At 46.1% G+C, this 20,434-nt stretch overlaps 1 protein-coding gene across 6 annotated transcripts in view; it reads left to right on the forward strand.

Moving 5' to 3' along the window:
* The window catches only part of HNF1B (HNF1 homeobox B), a 51,960-nt gene extending 33,553 nt beyond the window's left edge, over positions 1-18,407 (forward strand). For 2 of the 6 annotated variants that reach the window (XM_019732599.2, XM_019732601.2), the window contains exons 6-9: positions 2,560-2,695; positions 6,624-6,818; positions 9,365-9,483; positions 17,471-18,407. In XM_019732599.2, the coding sequence (XP_019588158.2) occupies positions 2,560-2,695; positions 6,624-6,818; positions 9,365-9,483; positions 17,471-17,491 (471 nt within the window). In that variant the 3' untranslated portion in view covers positions 17,492-18,407. The remainder of the gene's footprint in view (positions 1-2,559; positions 2,696-6,623; positions 6,819-9,364; positions 9,484-17,470) is intronic. The other 4 variants (XM_019732600.2, XM_019732602.2, XM_074319553.1 and 1 more) reach the window with 3 other exon arrangements.
* Positions 18,408-20,434: the final 2,027 nt, after the last annotated feature.

Genomic DNA, 20,434 nt, shown 5'->3' on the forward strand with positions numbered 1-20,434 from the left:
TCCATTTGAGCTTTCTTTTGCACTGTTCGTCCCCTACCCCGTGCCCAAATGTCATGCATTGACAAAGAGCTGGCCAGGTTTAGGGTTGCAGTCTGCGCATGTTGAACCTTGTTTTTTTTAAAAAGCACGTACTGGATATTTTCACAGTATCGAAGCAGTGTGACCTAATGGTGAAAAAGCTCAGGCCTTGGAGGCAGGTAGCTGCTTTCAATGCCAACTCGACCACTTGGGTACATTTCTTACCTTCTCTAACTTCAGTTTCCTTGTCTGCAAAGTAGGGAGAATAATACCAACCTCATAAGCTGTAGGCACAAACAGCACTTAGCATAGTGGAAAGACTGCGAAGGGCAGCATTAATGTAATTCCAGCTCTCCGAGTTATCAAGTAAGCATCATGACTGAGCTTGGCAGCTCCCTGGCTTCCATCAGTCCTGGGAGGCAAATAGAATATAATGGTTGCATTTAGAGGGGGGAGGAACTTGACCAAGATTACCTAAACATAGTAAACAAATAGGATTTAAACTCCAATAAAAATGAGTTTGAATTCTGGCTTTCTCAGTTACTAGTCAAGTGACATAGAGCTAGTCTCTCAACTCCTCTGAGGATCTTTCTTAATCTGTAATATAGGGCCAGTAATCATGATCCCTTCCGTATTTGTGTCATTATCTGTGGAAGACAATCAGTGAAAGCACATTACAAACTCCAAAGCCATACACGTGTAAGTTGTTTTTATCGTTGACATCTACGTTTTTCTTTCACCGCTAAAATCAAACATTGAAATGGCAGAGATTACGGTCCTCACTTTGTCACATCGTTGACTTTTTCCAAAGGATTACATTACCCAAGGGAAGGAAGGTTACTGATTTTTTTTTTTTTTTTATGACTCTGACATTTTGAAAAACAAGTCCAGCAATCTGGCTGGTTCTCTCTTGTTTGATGTGGCTGAATTCCTTCTTTGTCACATGACCCCTAACTCATTTCTTGATGCTCATTTTAAAAACACAAACAAACCTGTTTAGTTTTTTTTCTTTCATTCTTTTTCAAATTAACCTTGGAAGCTAGGGGGTTGATCAGAAGGCCAGGGCAGGAGGTAGTGTCTTACCTGGGTGCTGGTGTGAGAACTATAATCTGAGGAGCTCTGGGTGACAAGAGGCAGAAGAAGGGAAACTGGGCTACTCAGATGTCTGATGTATGTATCCTAACCCCAAAGTACCTCTCAGGGTTCCTGTGCCATCGAGAATGTCTGTGTTAGTTCAGGATGAGGGGAGCTGTCCTTTCTTAATAATAACTTAAAACATTAATTTAAAACTGTAAATAGTAAACTGCTTTGTCATGAAAAAGTGTGTTTTGTGTAAAACATCAGAATCAGAGCAAGCACATCTATTACAGCTGTTATTATTTAATACTATTCAGAAACTTCCAACCAATGTAATATGACATGCACACATATTAGTACTAGCACGGAAGAGACCCTATTGGCATTATATGCTGTGATGCCTTTATACACTTGGAAAAATTAAGAAAATAAAAACAGAAAAGATGCTATTAGGAGCAAATAAAAGGATTCAATCCTCAGTAAAAGGATTCAATGTGGCATGTACAAAGTGAACACATTAAAATCAGTAGCTTTCTCTTACTAATCTGTCATTAAAATATAATGGTGAAACAGAGTGGGGGGTACCTGGAGAGCAAGGTTGTTTTAGTAGCTGTATCATTACAATATCACCTCCTTGAACAAAAAAAAAAGAAAGAAAAAGAAAAAGAAATTAATGTACAGTGAAGATTTGGAAAAAGTAGAGAAGCTCAATAATGGCCGATCTCCCCAAACTCTTAGAAATAATTGCAGGGGTGGGGGAAAGTCCTCTACAAAAGGTAAGAACTTGAGTTCTAGAGTCAGAGAGCCCTGGGTTTGAATACCAGATATACCATTTATAGTCATTGGATCTTAGGCAATATACTTGTCTCCTCAGAGCCTCAGTTTTTTTCATCAGTGAAATGGGAAAGGCGTAAGTATCTACCTCATGGGACTGTGGTGAGGTTTGTGAATTAATGTATGAGCAGTGTATGGTAGAGTCTGTAGTCGGTGAGAGCTACCCTGTGCTCCTTCCCGGTCCCTAATCTGCTTTCACTGGGGAATCCCAGGGCATTTCTTCAGTTATTATTTTTAGCAAGCATATGCCTTTAGCACCAATAAAACAGAAGGCATAGAGCAGAACAGAGGACACTTCCAAAGTGAGCAAGTGACAATCACGTAATATTCATGGACAGAAGAATCTCTAAGGCAGGCTAGTAACTCAAAGATAGTCAACGAATGGAAGCATCATGAGGGAAGGGATTATTGTCTATTTTTACTTACTGCCCTATCTTCAGCACCTAGAACAGTACCTATACCACAGTAGGTGCTTAATGATTGTTATTGAGTGAATGAATGAAGGAAGGAAGGAATCCATCCATCCATCCATGCATTAGTTGTGCCAAGGAATTGTTAAGTGATATCATTTCGGACACTACTCTTTGCAGTCCCAGTTCCCTTCATGCTGCTCTCGTTTTTTCTCTCCAGCAGATCTCAGTCTCAGGAGGTGGCTTGCCCCCCGTCAGCACCTTGACGAACATCCACAGCCTGTCCCACCATAATTCCCAGCAATCTCAAAACCTCATCATGACACCCCTTTCTGGAGTCATGGCCATTGCACAAAGTAAGTTCTGTTCTTGGTCAGACAACTTGGGGGCAGAGAGAAGCAGCATGAAAAGTGAGTCATCCTGATTGAAAAAAAAAGAGACTAGCGAAAACCCCCTTCAAACTCATCCACTACTTATAGATTTGATTCACCTTGTTTAGTTTCTTATCTTTCTCCTCAAAAATATTTGGATAGTTTAGCCTAAAACAAGAGAAAATTATGGAATGGAGCTGAATCTTGGTCACAGCTTACCAGCTGTGCATCCTAGTTCCAATCATTGACCTTTATGAGGTCAACTTCCTCATCTGTAAAATGGGTTGCTGAGGCGATCAAATGGCAGTGTGTCTAGACACGCTTGTAAACCTCTAAAATATGAATATGTGTAATATTGTAGCTTATACTTTTATCTAGTGTTCATTCCTATCCCTAATATGTGGTAGATTTTCCAGGAAGGTGTGCTGATGTTTCCTTGTGTTGGTGAAGATGGAGCAAGACATGATGGGCTTCCTTCTAAATGGGGAATTTTGTGTGGTCATATGAGACCTCTTTGGCCAGTGGTAAAAATACAGTGAGTGGAAACTCTGAGGGAAATGGTCATAGCCTCTCTGGGGCTTTAAGGAGAAATAGGTTGTTTAAGCCCATGCCTTGAAGACGGGGAGATGGGTAAGGTCCTTCCAGCTCCAGGAGTCTCATATTCCACAGAGAGCCTGTACCCTGTCCCAGATGGGCCATTTCAGGGCATGGGAAGGCTGACGCGGACTGTATTTGTGGATGCCTCTGGGAGATTTAATGTTAATGAGTACTCAGTGTGTTTTCAGCTTCATCACGACAGCTCAGGCTGTGTCATCATTGTGACCCTAGGAAGTATTCCTGAAGAGTCTTGGGAGAAATCTAAGGGTGGCACACTGCTGACCTTTCTTTCAATCTGGGACTGCCCCGCTGTCCTCGTGGCCTCCCTTGTGTCGAGGGCCCATGTTGACCACCTCTTTGTTTTGTTCCTGCCTTTTCCTCTCCTTACCTCCTCTCTCCTTAAACCAGCTTTAGCCAGAGTAGCAGCTTGGGTCACTTCTGGAGAAATGACTTACGCACTCTTTATGGGCAAAACAGGGCTAGGCTCATAGGAAGCACACACAGATTTACTGAATGAGTGAGTATGTGTGGCTCTCACTCGATCCTTAGCTGCTCAGAAACTGGTACACTCCACATTTATTTTTTCAGGGGGAAAGGGGAATGGAAAAGCCCTTAGAGGACTTACAAAATAAAAAATTATTATAAATTTAGTGCCTTTTCACTGGGCCCTCTCCAGGAATATGGTAACCATACTAATACCATTGAGAATGAGATAGGCTACCTGAAAGCAGCTTGCTTGTCTTCTAGAAGATTTGCTTAAAAGGCCCATGGTAAGATATCCCACCTCTTTATCTCTACAACCAAAATGATACACAAACAATCCCATTTACCTTCTTTCTTCCCATGTCAAGCTTTGGCTGACACACACAGTTATGTACTTTCTTAAGCACTATGGGAACTAAAATTTTCCCATATTTTCAATTTAGTTCCTCCTTAAATGGGTATGTGTGTGTGTGTGTGTGTGTATGTGTGTGGGGTGTGTGTGTGTTGTATGTGTATATGTGTTGTGTGTGTGTTGTGTGTATGTGTGTGGGTATGTGTGTTGTGTGTATATGTGTTGTGTGTGTGTATGTGTGTGGGTGGGTGTGTTGTGTGTGTATGTGTGTTGTGTGTGTGTATGTGTGTATGTGTGTGTGTGGGGTGTGTTGTGTGTGTATGTGTGTTGTATGTGTTGTGTGTGTATGTGTGGGTGGGTGTGTTGTGTGTGTTGTGTGTGTGTATGTGTGTATGTGTGTGTGGGGGGGTGTTGTGTGTATATGTGTGTTGTATGTGTTGTGTGTGTATGTGTGTGTACTTGGAGTAGGGGGAAGGGTTATGAAGAATGGTGAGGATCACCAGAAAACTTGGCTGAGACACCACGGTCCTCCCTATGGAGTGTCAGGATGAAGAATTGGTTGCAGGCCTCCTCCTTTTGCTAATCATGTCCTGTTGAGTATGTGGGCCCTGCCTCAGGACCTCAGAGGCCATGGAGAATGTAACAACAAATTACTTGGCAGTGCCAATTCCTCGTTCTCTACTCATCTACTGGCCTGGACAACATACTTCTTAAGCCGGAACCAGTGCCCAGAAAACAAATGAAAAGGCTGAGAGTCATACTCCATGGGAGCGAGAATGACATCAGTGGCTCTCAGTCCTGGAATTGAGGCAAATCAGGGTCACAGACTGTGTTGAAAATAAGATTCCTGGGCCTCACCTCTAAAGGTTCTGAGTCATTAAGTCTTGGGTGGGGCCTAGGAATGTGTATTTCTTAAATTGCTCACCCAGAAGATTCTGAAGCACAGGCAGGTTTCCGAACTATGCCCTCAAATGTCATCCACTCCACACAGGATAATTTGCTTTTCTGGGCAGAGATTTCCCAACAAGGGCAGCAACAATGGGTTCTAGGGAAAACAGCAAATCTATGGGGCCTCCTACGAGACTGAGACCGTAAGTTGAAGGTAGGAGAGGAAAACAGTATATCTGGGTATCAGGTGAGACACTGGTTTGGGGAGAAGCTAAGCCCCTGTGGGAAACTAGAGATAGTGCTATTCTGAAGGTGATCTGAGGATCCCACCCCCCAGCCCCACCCAGGAGAGCCAAGGGAGGGGGCTTATTCCCCCTCCACTCTCCTTTTAGGTTTCTGATAACAGTATCAGCTAAAGCTCTGTGTAGGCAATTGTTGAGGTTTTCATGCTATCTCCATGGAGGACTTCCCACAGACCTGCTTATAAAACCCTCTCCATTTCAGGAAAGGCTCTCTACGTGTCCCTCCTGCGTTTGCCTAAAAGAGACCTTTTTCTGGATTTTCTTCTTCCTTTGATTCTTCCCCCCACTTCCCCAGAAAGCAAGGTCAAAGGAATATTGGCGACTCCAGGAAAGAGGTTAGGGTATCTTCCCCCTGATCCTCTTGTCCCCACTCCCACTTGCCTCAGCTGTCTTCCCCCGAGTCCCACCGACTTCCCCCGAGTCCCACCGAGGGCGCAGATGGAAGCTGGGTACCAGGGACCCAATCTTGGCAGTACTGGCCCTGGTTCTAAACAGACCTCAGGATATAAACAAGTACGGAACCACAGAGGTCCTCATACCCCCCCCGAACAGAAGGGTGGCAAGACCCACTATAATTGCCAACCTTTAACCTCCTCTCCCCAGTACCTGTTCCTTTTGATGCCACAACCCCTGTGTTGCCAGATGAAATATGTCCACTTTAAAGACTGGCTGAGTTTCAGGTTTTTTCCTCTCTGCTATAATCAAGAGAATGAGCACCTCACCCCTCTCAGGGTCTTTATACGAAGCCTTTAAAGGAGTACGTCAGGCTTCATACTCCCAGGACGGTGGAGGTTGTTTTGTTTGTTTGTTGTTGTTATTTTTGGTTTTTAATCAAAATATGGGTCTCTGCACACTGCTGCCCTCTGCTGGACAGACAGATCTAGGCAATACTGTGCGCCTCAGAGCAGACACTTTCACCTCTACCCTCAGGGCATTACCAGGGCAAGCCTCTTATAGGCAGGCATAGATGGAGTGGGCCAGTAGAATCAGCTTTCCCAGGGCCCTGGCAAACTCAAGGGAGGTCAGATGACTTTGGGAGACTCTCCAGCCTCAGTCAGATCTGTTTAAAGCCCATTTCCATCTACAACTCACTGTGGAATTTGAGCAAGTCCCTTACTCTCTTCAATCCTCAGTTTCTTTGTAAAATCGCTTCCCATGCAGTCTCGTACGTAACAGGCTCAGCCCAGTGCCTGGCACATAGCAGGGGCTCAGTGGATGACCATGGCCATCCATTCGCCTCTCCTCATCCAGGGAAAGGTGGATCTCTGATCTTTCCCTCTTGCTCCCACAGGCCTCAACACCTCCCAAGCCCAGAGCGTCCCGGTCATCAACAGTGTGGCCGGCAGCCTGGCAGCCCTGCAGCCGGTCCAGTTCTCGCAGCAGCTGCACAGCCCTCACCAGCAGCCCCTCATGCAGCAGAGCCCGGGCAGCCACATGGCCCAACAGCCCTTCATGGCTGCTGTGACTCAGCTGCAGAACTCACACAGTAAGGACACGGACGTGCTGGGGAGGGGCACACAGGGCCCTCCGCAGCCAACCTCTTCCCTCTCCGGGTCTGAACTTGCTCCAAAGTGTATCGGTTGGGTCACTCCAAAGTGTATAGGTTTTCCCTACCTATGATCAACCAAGACAGTTTCTCAGACATAGCTCTTGTGTGGTGCTGTACCTTTTTCAGTCTTCTATTTTATCCCCAAGACTCCCCAGGGGAAGGTTTGAAGAGGATAATTGAGGCCTACCTGTAAAGAGAGTTGGAGATAGAGAGCAGGGATGGCATGTATGTGGAACAGGGGCCACAATTTCCCACACTGGCACCCATGGACGGTATTACCTGTCAACCACAGCACCTTTCCCAATGAGCCTCAACTTAGCCTTTTCAGTCCAAAATTCCAAGTAGCCATTACCGAATGATGAGAGTTGGCATTTAGTAGGTTGGTGCAAAAGTAATTACGGTTTACAAGGTTAAAAAATTTGCGAAAGCCGCAATTACTTTTGCACCAACCTAATAGTTTGCATCTTGTTTGCCTTCCCTGAAATTGAAGAATTTTCTAGAGTCCCCATGGCCTCCAATTTATACACTCCAAACATCTCTAATCATGAACGTGAATATAGATGGAAAATACCACCTACACGCCATCCTGGACAAAGAATATTAGGGTTTCCACCCCACACACAGAGGCTATTTCCCATCTCCAATTTCTACCCCTACCCTAAGTCTACCTTTCAACCATTTATTTCCCTCCCACCCCCTATCCCTATACCTCTCCCCACCCCTATCCTGAACCCCAGGCCTCAGTGTTCTGGCCAGATTAGGGTATAGCCCCTAGCCTACTAATTTGGGGAGAAATTGTGGATAGGATGGCTTCCCTGCTTCAGGCATGGTCCCACAAGAACATCAGAGAAGTCTCTGGAATAGAGTAGCAGTCTTGGAGTCAGCTAGACCTAGATTTAAATCCTGGCTCTGAGACTTACCAGCTATGCAGCCGTTACTACGTTGCTGAGCCACTCTGAGCCTCACTTCTTCATCCATAAAACGGAAATAATATGCATGTAGCGTGATTATGGAGATGAAATAAAACTAGGTATGAACTGTGCTTGGTAAGCATCAGGAGTGATAGAAACCCAAGTGACTGTTTATTAAGGGACTCCTTAATAGAAGGAGGCAGGAATGGGAAGACGATTTTAGTTTCTCCCCTGGCTGCCTCAGGCAGAGCTGCGGATCTGAGGGAGACAGTCAAGTTCAGCCTTCTTCTATCCTCAGGGCTCTAGTCCCCCTCAGGCCTGTGGAGCTGGTTCCTAAGCACCATCTCACATTCCAATCACATTTTCGTGGCTTCTAAAAAATCTGCCACAGCCTGTAGTCGAGCCTGGGACCACATGCCCCTCCTTTCCTTCTTCTCAGGGCCTGATACTATGCTCCACACTTGCCCCCGCCCCCTCCCCTGGGCAGGCTTCCTCAGGGGCCAGGCCGGGTGGGTGGGACAGTCCGAGAGCCATCACCAGCCACTTGCTGAGGCCCAGCTGGCCTGGCTGGCTATGAAGAAACAGCTCACGTGGCCCTAGACCAGGAAATCACCAGCCTCCCCCCACGGAAAGGACAAGTGGAGGCGGCCTTCACCCCTGTTCCCTACTAGAGGACTCTTTGGTAGAACAGGCTAGTCCCTCCCTCAAGACCAAGCATCCACGTGCTTTCATTAGTTGTTCATGTGACCTAGAATTTACATAAACATTATGGATAACTAGTGTGAGTCCAACAGTTCCAGTCTTGGTGGATAAATACTAGAAAAAGTAAAAAAACGAGTCACATGCTCCTGGAAGTTTTACTTGAATTCAGTCTCCTTTTGTCTATCCTCCTTCATATTTCTGGGGTATCATAAGGCTATGATGTCACAAAGCATTTTAGTGCAAATTACAACAGCCCAGAATCATACAATTAATTACACCTATGTCTAATTATAATGATTCATTAACTTATAATTGCTAGCTTAGGACCTGGTACTTGAGTCCTGGCAGAAATGGTAAGCACGTGCTGGCCGTGTCCTTCCTATGAGTTTGCAGCTACTTTAGAACAATTTTGGGCTTAAAATCCCAGATGCACCACGTACACCTAAGGATTGCTTATTGACGCCCAGGCATCTAACCCTTTATTGAAAGTTAGGGGAACAGAGGTGCTTCCACCACAGAAGTGTTGTCTACCACTATATGCCAGGCACTGTGCACGGCTATTTATTGATTTGGTACAAAGTGCTTTACACATGATCTCTTCTAATCCTATAACAGATATTATTCCCATTCTATAGGTAGGAGACTAAGGTTAAGTAACTTGGTTAAGGAGCTAGGATTTAAACACATGGCCATTCTTTCTACCACCTAACACTTCCTTCCCAAACATCACCACCACCACCACCACCACCACCACCACCACCGCCCCTTTAATCTGCCCGGGGACACAGGAGCTGTGGCGTGGGATGGTGTGGGTTGTGCATACGCTCCTGTGATCTGCGCCTTGATTTTGCTTTCGCTCTGTCTCTGTAGTGTACACACACAAGCAGGAGCCGCCCCAGTATTCCCACACCTCCCGGTTTCCATCTGCGATGGTGGTCACAGATACGAGCAGCATCAGCACGCTCACCAACATGTCTTCCAGCAAACAGGTAGGGCCAACGGGAAAGGGGGGTGGGATAATGACTCAGGCTATTGATGTGCAGAGAGTGTGGCTGGTATGGACTCAGCCACAAGTCTGGTCCTCCAGAGGCTCCCTGTTACTTGCCAATGGAATCTCTGAGGTCACAGGGGAAAGAAGATGGGCCACAGGTTAAAGGGGCTTATTGTTCCTCTGATGTCCCCAACAAGAGCACTAAATGGGGACTGAAGTTCGATAAGTCGTTGGAGACTGGATCACACAGAGCCTTTAGGCATTGCGATTGAGTATTCCCCGGTAGCTTGTCAGTGACTCATGGAAAAGGTATTTCCAAGGAGAGCTCAGGAAGTCAAACCCTCTGTGGAGTTTCATGCTTTGTAAGAGGGATCCCTAAGGATTTTCCACAAGTTAGTCAATGGAGAAAGTAAGTGATAAGTCAGGGGTCCTGAGGCCAATTCCCCCAGTCCAGGACTCATGCTGGACCTAGAAGGCTGTAAGCTCCAGAGAATGACCAATTCTACCAACACACGGGGACCCTCAGCAGACAGCCTAGCCTGTCCAGGGGCCTGCATACACTTGGTATTTTATCAAGAAACTTAGAATTGACTCCCTGGTACACTAAAAGTGAGGAATCCAGAGGCTTAGTCACCGTTTCAATTGATAACTAATTCCCAGCGCCACATAGAGGTGATAGAGGAATAAAGAAAACCAATAGCAAGGCTTACCACTGAGCTTGGACAGCTGGACTGTATTGGGGCACTGAGAGAAAACAGGACAAGATGTCTGAACACAGATGACGATTCCAGAATAATACAATAGGACCTTTTAGTAGCTAGGGTCTATGCAGTGTGGGAACTGTTTGGCCTTTATTGATTACTAGATAAGTAGGCGACAACCTTGAACTTCATGTCAGAGGCGCTCAGCAGGGTTTGGTCTTGTTGATGGTTTTTTTCTATCTGAGCTCTGTGAATCACACTTCATCCACTGCCACGTGCTTCCAAGCAGGTTCTCTGCTCTTCCCTTTGCTCCCATCTCCTCCTGGATCTGCAGTGTTGTAGAGCAGGTGGGTTCTATTCCTGGTTGTACCACACTTGGTGACCTTGACCTTCCTGAGCCTTTGTTTCTTCATCTTTAAAATGAGAGTCGTAATATTTACTTGTTCTGAGGACCCGATGAGGTCATGCAGATTAAATGCCTGGCACGTCTTGGATGTACATGTACGTGAACACACACGGCCTAGGCAGCCGGGCTCTGGAATTGTGGGTGGGGGCGGGCAAAGGAGAGGTGTGTGGGACCTGCTTTGCCAGTCTTCTCTCACCCAATGGAAGATGAAAGGACACCCCCTGTTGCCCTGCCCTTCGACTCCCGTGCGATTTCCCATTCTTTGTAGTGAGCAGGGAAAACATTTATCTGTGCTCACAAATCTCAATCAGGGGGGCAGCCAGGCGCAGCAGCCCTGCTTGGGAATACCTTCCCCTTTGAAAGGTTTATCAATCCATCTGCCGCTTGGTCAGCCCTAGACAGGACTATGATTAATTATTCCTGTCTTTCCCAAGTTGACTTTGATGCTTGCTTGTTGAAACAAGTCCTCTGAATTCAGGAAATGGTCTCTTAATCAAAATACTTCAAGATGCTCTCTGAGACACTGCCCCAGCCCCCAAATGGCTTCTCCCCTCCACTGGACAGAGTGGCCAGTCGACCTTGAAGCCACATGCATGTCCCACTTAGAACTACCGTGACATTGTCTCCAAGTCCCCGGACATTTCAGGATAAACTCACTTACGGGATGATGAGGATGAAGATTATACTTAGTAAGAATAAAACCATTCCTGTAGCACTTTACAGTTTATACTTCTCATGCGCGTTATCTCATCATTTTCTTTTTATTAAAACCTCCTAAGTACAAAGAAAAGAACTAACGCTCAGAGACGGAGAGCATCCTGCCCAAGGTCACACAGGTGATAAATTCTAGAGCTGGACCTCTAGACTTTGGTTTTTGACGCTAAATCCTGTACTCTTTCCACTGAAGCAATACCCATCTTTAAAATACCCTTAGTAATTGCTGCTCTTGTAGTCTTTAATGGTCAGGAACAAGAGTAAAAATGGTGCCCACTTACTATCTTCCAACCAGGAAACTTTCTTCCTACAAACTGGAGAAGAGGGAACGGGAAAGGCAGAATGAAGTAGAATGGGTGTAAATGTGCTGCCTCCTGACAGCAGGAGGAACCCAAGGTGAAGACAATTTGTGTAAACTCTGTTCCGGAGGCAAAGGGTCAGAAGTGAGTTCCGAAAGAGACCTGGTGGCGATTCTGCTATTCCTGTTTTATGGTATTATTTTCCAAAAGGCATTTCAAGACCATTGCTAGGAATCAGGGGCATGTGGTGTGAGGAGAGGAGGATTCCTCGGTCCGATGTGTTGGGGGGATGGATGGCCTAAACAGTTAAACCCCACAAGACAGGGCTTCCAGAACTTTTCACATGCTGATGTGTGCATTGAACAGGCCCTTAGTATATACCTTGCTCCTCGATGACTGCGTCACAGGGACACAGCCAGGACAATGCTACTTCAGAGGCATGCTGGAGTGCTAGGAAAAGCCAACACTCCTGAGCTAATCACGGCCTTCGTCCCTGCTACATGAAAGTGGGCGGTTGACTCACCACTGTGAGACAATTTCTTCATCTCGAATGAGGAAAATGCCAGCCCCATCTCACAGAATGCTGACGTGCCAAAAAGAGTGGCTGATAGGTACGTAGTCCAGTACTCAAAGTAGTCACTCTCTCCCTGTCCCTTCTCCTTCCTGTGACCCTTTAGGAGACATCAGCCATCGATTCCTTCATTATTTAACTCATTGCTTTGTCCACATGTGGTCAAAGGAGGTTCTGACAATAAAATTTCTCAGAATTAGGACCATCTCTGAAGCACATCCTACCTCTTGGGCTTGGTCCCCGCTGACACACAGATGCCCTCTCACACATCTCCGAGGAAAAAAGCAAATAATTCAGGGGTCTCTCACAGCACCCGAGCCCTTGGTGCTTAGCTAAATGCTTGGGCTATCATAGGTGTTCAGTAAATATGAATGAATGAATGAATGAATGAATGAATGATTCAGAACTAGCATTTTTTTTTAGTGCCTCTCATTTTCCAAACAGCACTCCAGATGCTTTCCCATCTTCTCTTTCCTGGCTAACACTCTCACCTGTCCTGCAAGGTGATATTTTCATGCCTGATTTACAGAGCAAACAACTGAGGTTCAAAGATGGGGAGGGATCTGGCCAAGTTCACACAGACGATAAATCTGGCACTGGACTTGCAGACTTTGGTCTTCTCATTCCAAATCCATTCAACAACGTTCCTCCCTTCTAATATCCATGCCTGAGCGCCCATAAAAATAACCCAAGATTATGCAGGTATAAGGCTAAAGCCAGCATTTGAACTTGTAGCTGTCTTATCCCAGTACTGCCTCTTGTCAAGCTAGACATGCCCCAGGGTCTTGTGGATCATGTTTCAGGAACCTCAGGCCAGGACTGTGTCACTGGGAATCCTTCTGCAGCTCCTGCCCGCAGTCCTTTCCAGACTTAGGCCTCCCCCTCCTCCTCCAACCTTGGGTGCTGGCGAGTTACCATCTGAGCTCCTGCAAAACAATGTCCCGTCAGTCTGGAAACAAGACCACAGCAGGCACCAGGTTAGAACAAGTGTGGGCAGGCTGTGAGCCAACCCCCGTTTCCTCTACTTCTCTACCCACTGCTTCACTTCCTAGTTTATAGAGAGGTCAGGAGAGGGCCCCCAGAGCCGTCACTAGTCAGGGGAGCTGACCAGAAGGAGGTGTGAAGCCTCATCCTAAGTTCCCTGCAGCTGTTCCCCACCCACCCAACCTTTTCCACTGGCGGCGGGCAGTATCATCTAATGGTTAACAGTACCAGCTTGGGAGTTAGGCTGACCCAGCTCAAAATTCTTCCTCTTTCTATCTATGTGACCTCAGGAAAAAGTCTTACCCTGTCTGAGATTCCGTTTCCTCACCTGTGATATGAAGATAGTGATTCTTCCTTCATGGGATCCTTGAAAGGACTAAATGCAATAAGTGTTATAAAACGCTTAGCTCAATGCTTGGCCCGAAATACCCAGTCTAGGGCAGCTGGGTCAAACTTGACTTACCCTGATGGCAAAAAGGAAGTGATCTTCCTTGTGGTTAAGAGCACACGCTTTTCTGTTGTGAGACCCTGGGCAAGTTACATATAATCTCTCTAGACCTCAGATATCCTCATTTGTAAAATTGGAATTATACTCGTTACTTTTAATTAACAGCCATAATTAATCTAAGTTGATAATAATAGAAATGAGTTCTCTATCCTCACTGTCTCCGCTTCCTCACTCCCAATTCTCTCTTGAGAAGACTCCAGACTGGCTTTTGTCTTCACACTCTACTGAAACCTCTCTCGTCCAGATTGCCAGTACTTCCATGTTGCCAAATACAATGGTCATTTTTCTTTTTCTTTTTTAATTTATTTTTTAAATTTATTGGGGTGACAATTGTTAGTAAAATTACATAGATTTCAGGTGTACAATTCTGTATTACATCATCTATAAATCCCATTGTGTGTTCACCACCCAGAGTCAGTTCTCCTTCCATCACCATATATTTGATCCACAATGGTCACTCTGACACAGCTGACCACTCCTTCCATTTTTCCACTTGGATGTTGGGATGTCACCCATTCCTGGTTCTCCTCTTAAGGCACTCATTTCTTTCGCAGGAAACTCATCTTCCCAACATTTACTTGTTGGAGGGCCCTAGGGCTCATTCTCTTCTCTGTTCACTCCTGGGTGATCTCCTCCAATCGCAAGGCTTTGGGCCAAGTGTACACACTGATGGATCCTATAATTCTGTCTCCAGTACAGACCTTTCCTCTGAGTGCCCGTTAATAAACTCAGTGCGACTTTGGCATGCCTAATATATCTGGCAAGCCTCTCAAATTGAACCTGCCTAAAACAGGAGCTCTTCCTTTACCCCTATATCTCCCTGCCCAAATTGCTCCTCCCTTGGGCTTCTCCATTTCCAAAAATGGTACTAGTTGTTCAGGTGAGATATCTGAGAATCTCCTTGATTCTTCTCCCACACTCCACATTCAGTCCATCAATAAGTTCTGCTGGGGACCCTTCAAAATGTATCCACAATCTGACTACTTCTCACCCCGCTATCAGTCCAGTCCCTCGTCTCTCACTGACCTCCTACAGTATCCCCTAACTTCTCACTCTTACTCTCACTCTTGCCCCACTATGGTGGGTATGGTTTGTTAACAACACAGCAGCCAGAATTATCTCTTTGAAAAAGGACTCAATCATATTAGTCCCCTGTCAAAGCTCTCCAATGGCTTTTCATTGCAACCAAACTGAAATGAAGGCTTCCAAGGCCCTGTGTGTTCAGATCACTGCCAGCCCTGCCCTTCTCACCTCCTCTTTCTTGGCTCCAGCCGAAGCAGAGCCGAACTGAACCCACTGCAGCTCTTCTGCGTGTGTGGTATCTTCTGCCTCGAACAGTCTCTAATGTGCACCTTTCCATGCTTGCCCCCCCTCCCTCATTTCATTCAGCTCAAATGTCACCACCTCAAAGAGGCACCTCCTGATTCCCCTCCCTAAATTATTCTCTTTTCCCTCAAGTCATCCTAACCCCTCTCACCAGGCTTATTTTTCTGCAGTATTCATCTCCACCTAAAATTTTAAGTACACACACACACACACACACACACACACACACACACACACACACACACACACTTGGTTCTTTACTTGTTTATTGTTCAAACCCCTCTCTAGAATGTAAACTCTTTGAGGTCTTGTTCACAGCTGCGTCCCCAGTGCCTTAAAAATGCTAAGCATGTAGAAGGCACTCGGCGTGTTAAGTGGATAAATGATAATCACCTGCCTCAAAGGGTTGATGTAAGAATTCAATGCAATGATACGTGAAAAGCCCTTACTTAGCATGGTGCCTGGCACACAGTAGGACCTCAATAAATGTCAGCTATTACCATTATGTAACAAATCCTCTTGGAATGAGGACATCCTTAACAATTGCCACAGACAACACACCTTTCAGACGGAGGTGCCCTTTCAGAGATCCTCTGGACAAGGCCCCCCACGGGGCTGCGTGTGCTGGGCCTCGATTCTAAGGGACTACAGTGTACCCCTTATCAGATGTTTGTGTTTAGACTCTGAAGGGGGCAAATAACTCTAGTTCCTTTGACAACATTCAGGGCTCTGCCACCATTTTATTATGTGAGCAAACATTTGATAGCTGGGAAGCCCATCCCTAATGACAGGTCATAGGATCTTGCTGGCGTCTCCTTATCTGCCCTTCTTGTTTGCTCTTCTATTGAAACTTGCAAGGTCACAGGCCATTTTCTCTCTCCTCCATCTGAAATCTGAAAATTGGGAAAAGGCTGATAGTGGGAAGTAAAGAGACTCAAGAGTGGGGGTGGGTGGAGGGAGGAAGAGGACGCAAAGGGCATCAGAGGACTGTGAGCAGGGCCTCAAGAATTTAAAAGGGTCTGAAACCTGCCTCCTCCCACGAATGCACAGCTCCATCCCACTCTGCAGGGCACTCGATTGCCGCGTGGTAGGACGTCCTGTGCAGGCGGCAGTGTTAATGAGAACAGTTATGCCTGCCGAGTACCATTCTGAGTACTGCACGTGTATCAGCCTATCTAATCCCTCAGTAACCTCTGTCTTAGAGGTAAAGAAACTGAGCCCCAGAGGTTGTAACTTGACCAAGAGCACAAAGCCAGTAGAAGGTTCCTGGCCATCAGAGCATTATAGAAAGAACACATTCAGGGAGAGCATGCTGAACTGGTTTGAATCTGGCTCCACACTATCCTAGCTCTGAAACCTTGGATAATTCACCACTCTCTTTGAACTGTTTTCCTAATCTATAAAATGGACATCATGGCACCCTCATATAGGGTTATGGTTGGGAGTACTGATTAATGAGATAATAATGACATAACAAGCCTGCAGTGGTAGTAGTAGGTGTGTGCGTGTGTGTGTGTGTGTGTGTGTGTGTGTGTGTGTTTGAAAGGGAATCTTGAGAGAATAAGCCACTAAGCCAAAAGGCAGAACCTTCCCCTGAGATGCCAACAAAAATGAAAGGGAAAGAGGAGACGGGGTGAACAAAAAGAGACTCCCTGAAAGGAAAAGGAGAGGAATGATGTCCCATGACTATTGAAATGGATGAGGCCCAGGGCTCTGGAAAGAAGACTGCCCATGACGGGGATGGGTCTCCTCTCAGAGGCTTTCCCCATCCATTCTGGGGTCTTCCATGGGCAGTCTGGCATCAGAGGCCTTCAGCCCTTGGATCTTTTCCCCAATCCTCCAAGTGTCTTGTCCTGATAGTAACCAAGCTTAGAAAGCACTTTGCAATTTCCCATGCTCTCGTGCTTTATGGCTTTGGTGCTCAAAGTAGATCAGTAGTATTGGCACAGCTTGGGAGCTAATAAGAAATGCAGATTCTTCGGCCAACCCCAGGCCCACTGAATCAGAATTTTATTGGGATCTCTGGTACTCAGAGATCCATTAATTTTGGAAAGCAGTGGTCTCGGGGTCCCTGCTGTTAGAGGTCTTACTTAGGAAGAGGCCCTTACTTCCACAAGAGGCAAGAGCTCCCCATCCAGCTGCTGTTGCAACCACACTGAGCACTTTATAAACACCACTCGCACAGAAAGTGGAGCCCAACCTCCTGGTAAAGGTCAGTGCGTTAAGACAATTTCAAGGTCTGCAGCAATTCACCTCTCTTCTGAAGTGGCTGGAAAAGCTGGCCGGCAGGTTTGGCTAAAGGGAGTGTGCTTCAGGACCGACACGGCAGAACTGAGCAGGCATTAGGTCCCCAGCCCTCCACCTCCAGCTCTTTGCTGGCTGAGTTGGGTCTCCGCTCCCCTGGAGAAGCCAAACTAACGGCCTCCCGTCCCTGCGAAATGCACACAGCTGAGCTCTCTCTCCTCTCTCTCTGCAGTGTCCTCTCCAAGCCTGGTGATACCCACACATCACTTACTTTGTGCACAGCAACAAAGATCCTATTTTCCACACCACCACCCTCCGGGCAGCTGTCATGGAAGAGCCCAGTGACCTGACACGCACCTGCAAGAGGTCCCTGCTTACCTGACATCCTGCTGGCACCTCGGACAATCCGTTCTCAGGAGGCACAGCCTGAAGCCCAGCTTCCCTTCTATGCAGTATTGTCACGATGCCTCTCCCAAGATGTCAAGTCCGCCCATCCGTCCCCGAGGTGGGAGACAAGAAACCACGGAAGAGGAAGAGAGAAAGCCTACATTAATGCTCTTTCATCGAACAAACTGACGTGAAAACTTGAATCTGTTACTGAAACGAGGAGAGGAGGACGTGTGCTATTGAACTGAGCCAAAACAGTGTAAATATCAGCAAACTCCCTCCCCTCACCCCCATCCCAAGTGATCTTGAGATTTCTTTTAAAGAAGTAAATTCGTCCAATGGGTGTAAACTATAAACGACTGTAATTAAGTGCAATTTCCCCTCCACTCCCCTGCCCCTCTGCCCTGTATATAATACTAAAGTGTTTTCTTTGTAAAGGTCAGAGTTGAATTTTCAAAGTGATTTGCCCCTTTCTCTTCCCCCGTGGAGAAACTTCCTAAGTCAGAAGTGAAGCCCATGCCCCTCCCTCATGCGTGGACACATACAAGGACACTGTATATTATGGACTGACTGCCAGTTAACACCAGTCTCCTGATGTTGAGACACACCTCTGGATCTGTGGAGGGGCTGAACGTTGTGTCAGGGAAATGTCTTACCTTCTGGTGGGGTTAGGGGTTCAGCCAGGGTACCCCCAAGAAACCCCAAGGCAGGGAAACTGGCTGTTTGATAGCACAAGAATAAGTCCTTTCAGAAAGCCTCCCATTAAAACTATTTTATCACTGCCCAGAGTCTCGTATTTCTGTCTCTGACACTTGCTCTGCCATGTTTTTACCAAGAACCCCTGGCCCCTATCTCCTTGGGATTTTCCACTTATTCCACTAGGCTCCCGGCCACACATCCCCATGTCTTTGCGCCGGCTTTACTGCTAAGGTGAGAAGAGTCGATTCTCCCAGTCAGACCCCACAAGTCCATCAGAGGGGATCTGGCCAGAGCAAGAGCCAACACCTTTTTCTTTTCTGCAACTCACAGGAGTAAAGTGATAGAGCCAGTTCTTGGTGACTGTGGTCATAGGAACAGATAAAAAAAAAGCCGGAAGAATGGAAACCCTGTGGATCACTTTTTCAACTGGATTTTAAACATTAATTCCAGCCTTTTTGCCCCTCTCTGTACAATCGTCAGTCACTAGGACAGTGGGCTCTTGTAGGTGTCGCCTCCTGCCCGGGTTTTCCCCTCTGGTAGGGATGCACATTAATACAGATAGTCCAAAGGGGAAGAGCCAAAGGCAAGGACACCGCCAGCAGGGACTTTGCCATAAGTAATCCAGTGTTGACTCAGGAAGAAGGAAAATAGACCTGTCCTCTGCTGCTTCCTCTTTTGTACAGCGTAGCGCGACCGGCGTGTTTCGCTTCTCATCATTTCTTACTTCTAGGCAGAGTATTTCCCCAGTCAAAACGTAAGTAAGGGAATTATGCCTACCAGGCTCTGGGCAATAGGTTTTTCAAAATCACAGTGTAATGGAAGATGCAATTCTCAATGAGCCAGGAAAATTTACTAAGTATCTACTATGTACCCAGGGTAGGAATGGATGCATATGGGAAGGCTGACCTCCTTTGGTTCCCAGCTCCCCTGGACAATGTAATTTGGGCTGAAATGGTCAAGTGAAAACTCATGGTTGGGTTGAGAAGGGCTAAGTCCAAGGCTAAGTACCATGTGTCAAGAGAGGCCAAGATCCCCTGTCACTAATTGAGATATCCTATTGGACTGCCCCTGTGAGTTCTAGGAAGAGGAAGGGAATATAGCCTTGCACCCCAGCTTCAGTTGGAGCCCTATATCTGGTCTCATGTAGTTTCTGGAACAGCAGATGTCTGCATTTGACAGGCTTTAGATCAGATCTTGCATTGTTGCAATAATCTTGAGAATCCAGAAGGTTTTATTCATCCAGGAGGTCATCTAGGCAGAGGTGGAGGTTGCAGGGAGGGAGGATGGGTGGGTTGGGGAAGTCTTTAGGGACTTTTCCTAACCAAACCCTATGTGAACCGAGACATGTAGAAGGCAACCCTGTCCACTGAGAGACCCCAAGAAGGTTAATACCTTCCTTCTAAATCCAACAGGAACCAATTGGTACAACCACTATGGAAAACTGTATCGACGTTCCATAAAGAATTAAAAACAGAACAACCTATGACCCAGCAATTCCATCTCTGGGTATTTATCCAAAGAAATCCAAAACACTAATTTGAAAAAATACTATACGCACCCCTACGTTCATTGCATCATTATTTACAATAGCCAAGATACGGAAACAACCTAAGTATCCATCAATAATCAACTGGATAAAGAAGATGTAGTACATATATCCAGTGGATTATTACTCAGCCATAAAAAAGAATGAAGTCTTACCATTTGTAACAACCTGGATGGACCTAGAGGGTATTATTCTAAGTGAAATAAGTCAGTCAGACAGAAAAAGACAAATACCATATGATTTCACTTATAGGCAGAATCTGAAAAACAAAGCAAAACAAAACAAAGCAAAAACAGACTCATAGATACAGAAAACAAAATGGTGGTCACCAGATGGGAGCGGGTTAGGGGGCTGGGTGAAAAAGGTGAAGGGAATAAGCACAAATTGGCAGGTACAAAATAGTCACAGGGATGGATAAAACAATATAGGGAATAGAGTCAATAATATGGTAATATGTATGGCGCCAAAAAGGCACTTGGCTTATGGGGGGATCACTTCATAAGTTATGTAAATGTCTAACCACTATGTTGTACACCTGAAACTAATATAATATTAAATGTCAAC

This window comes from Rhinolophus sinicus, linkage group LG15, assembly GCF_036562045.2.
Source record: "Rhinolophus sinicus isolate RSC01 linkage group LG15, ASM3656204v1, whole genome shotgun sequence".
Taxonomy (NCBI): domain Eukaryota; kingdom Metazoa; phylum Chordata; class Mammalia; order Chiroptera; family Rhinolophidae; genus Rhinolophus; species Rhinolophus sinicus.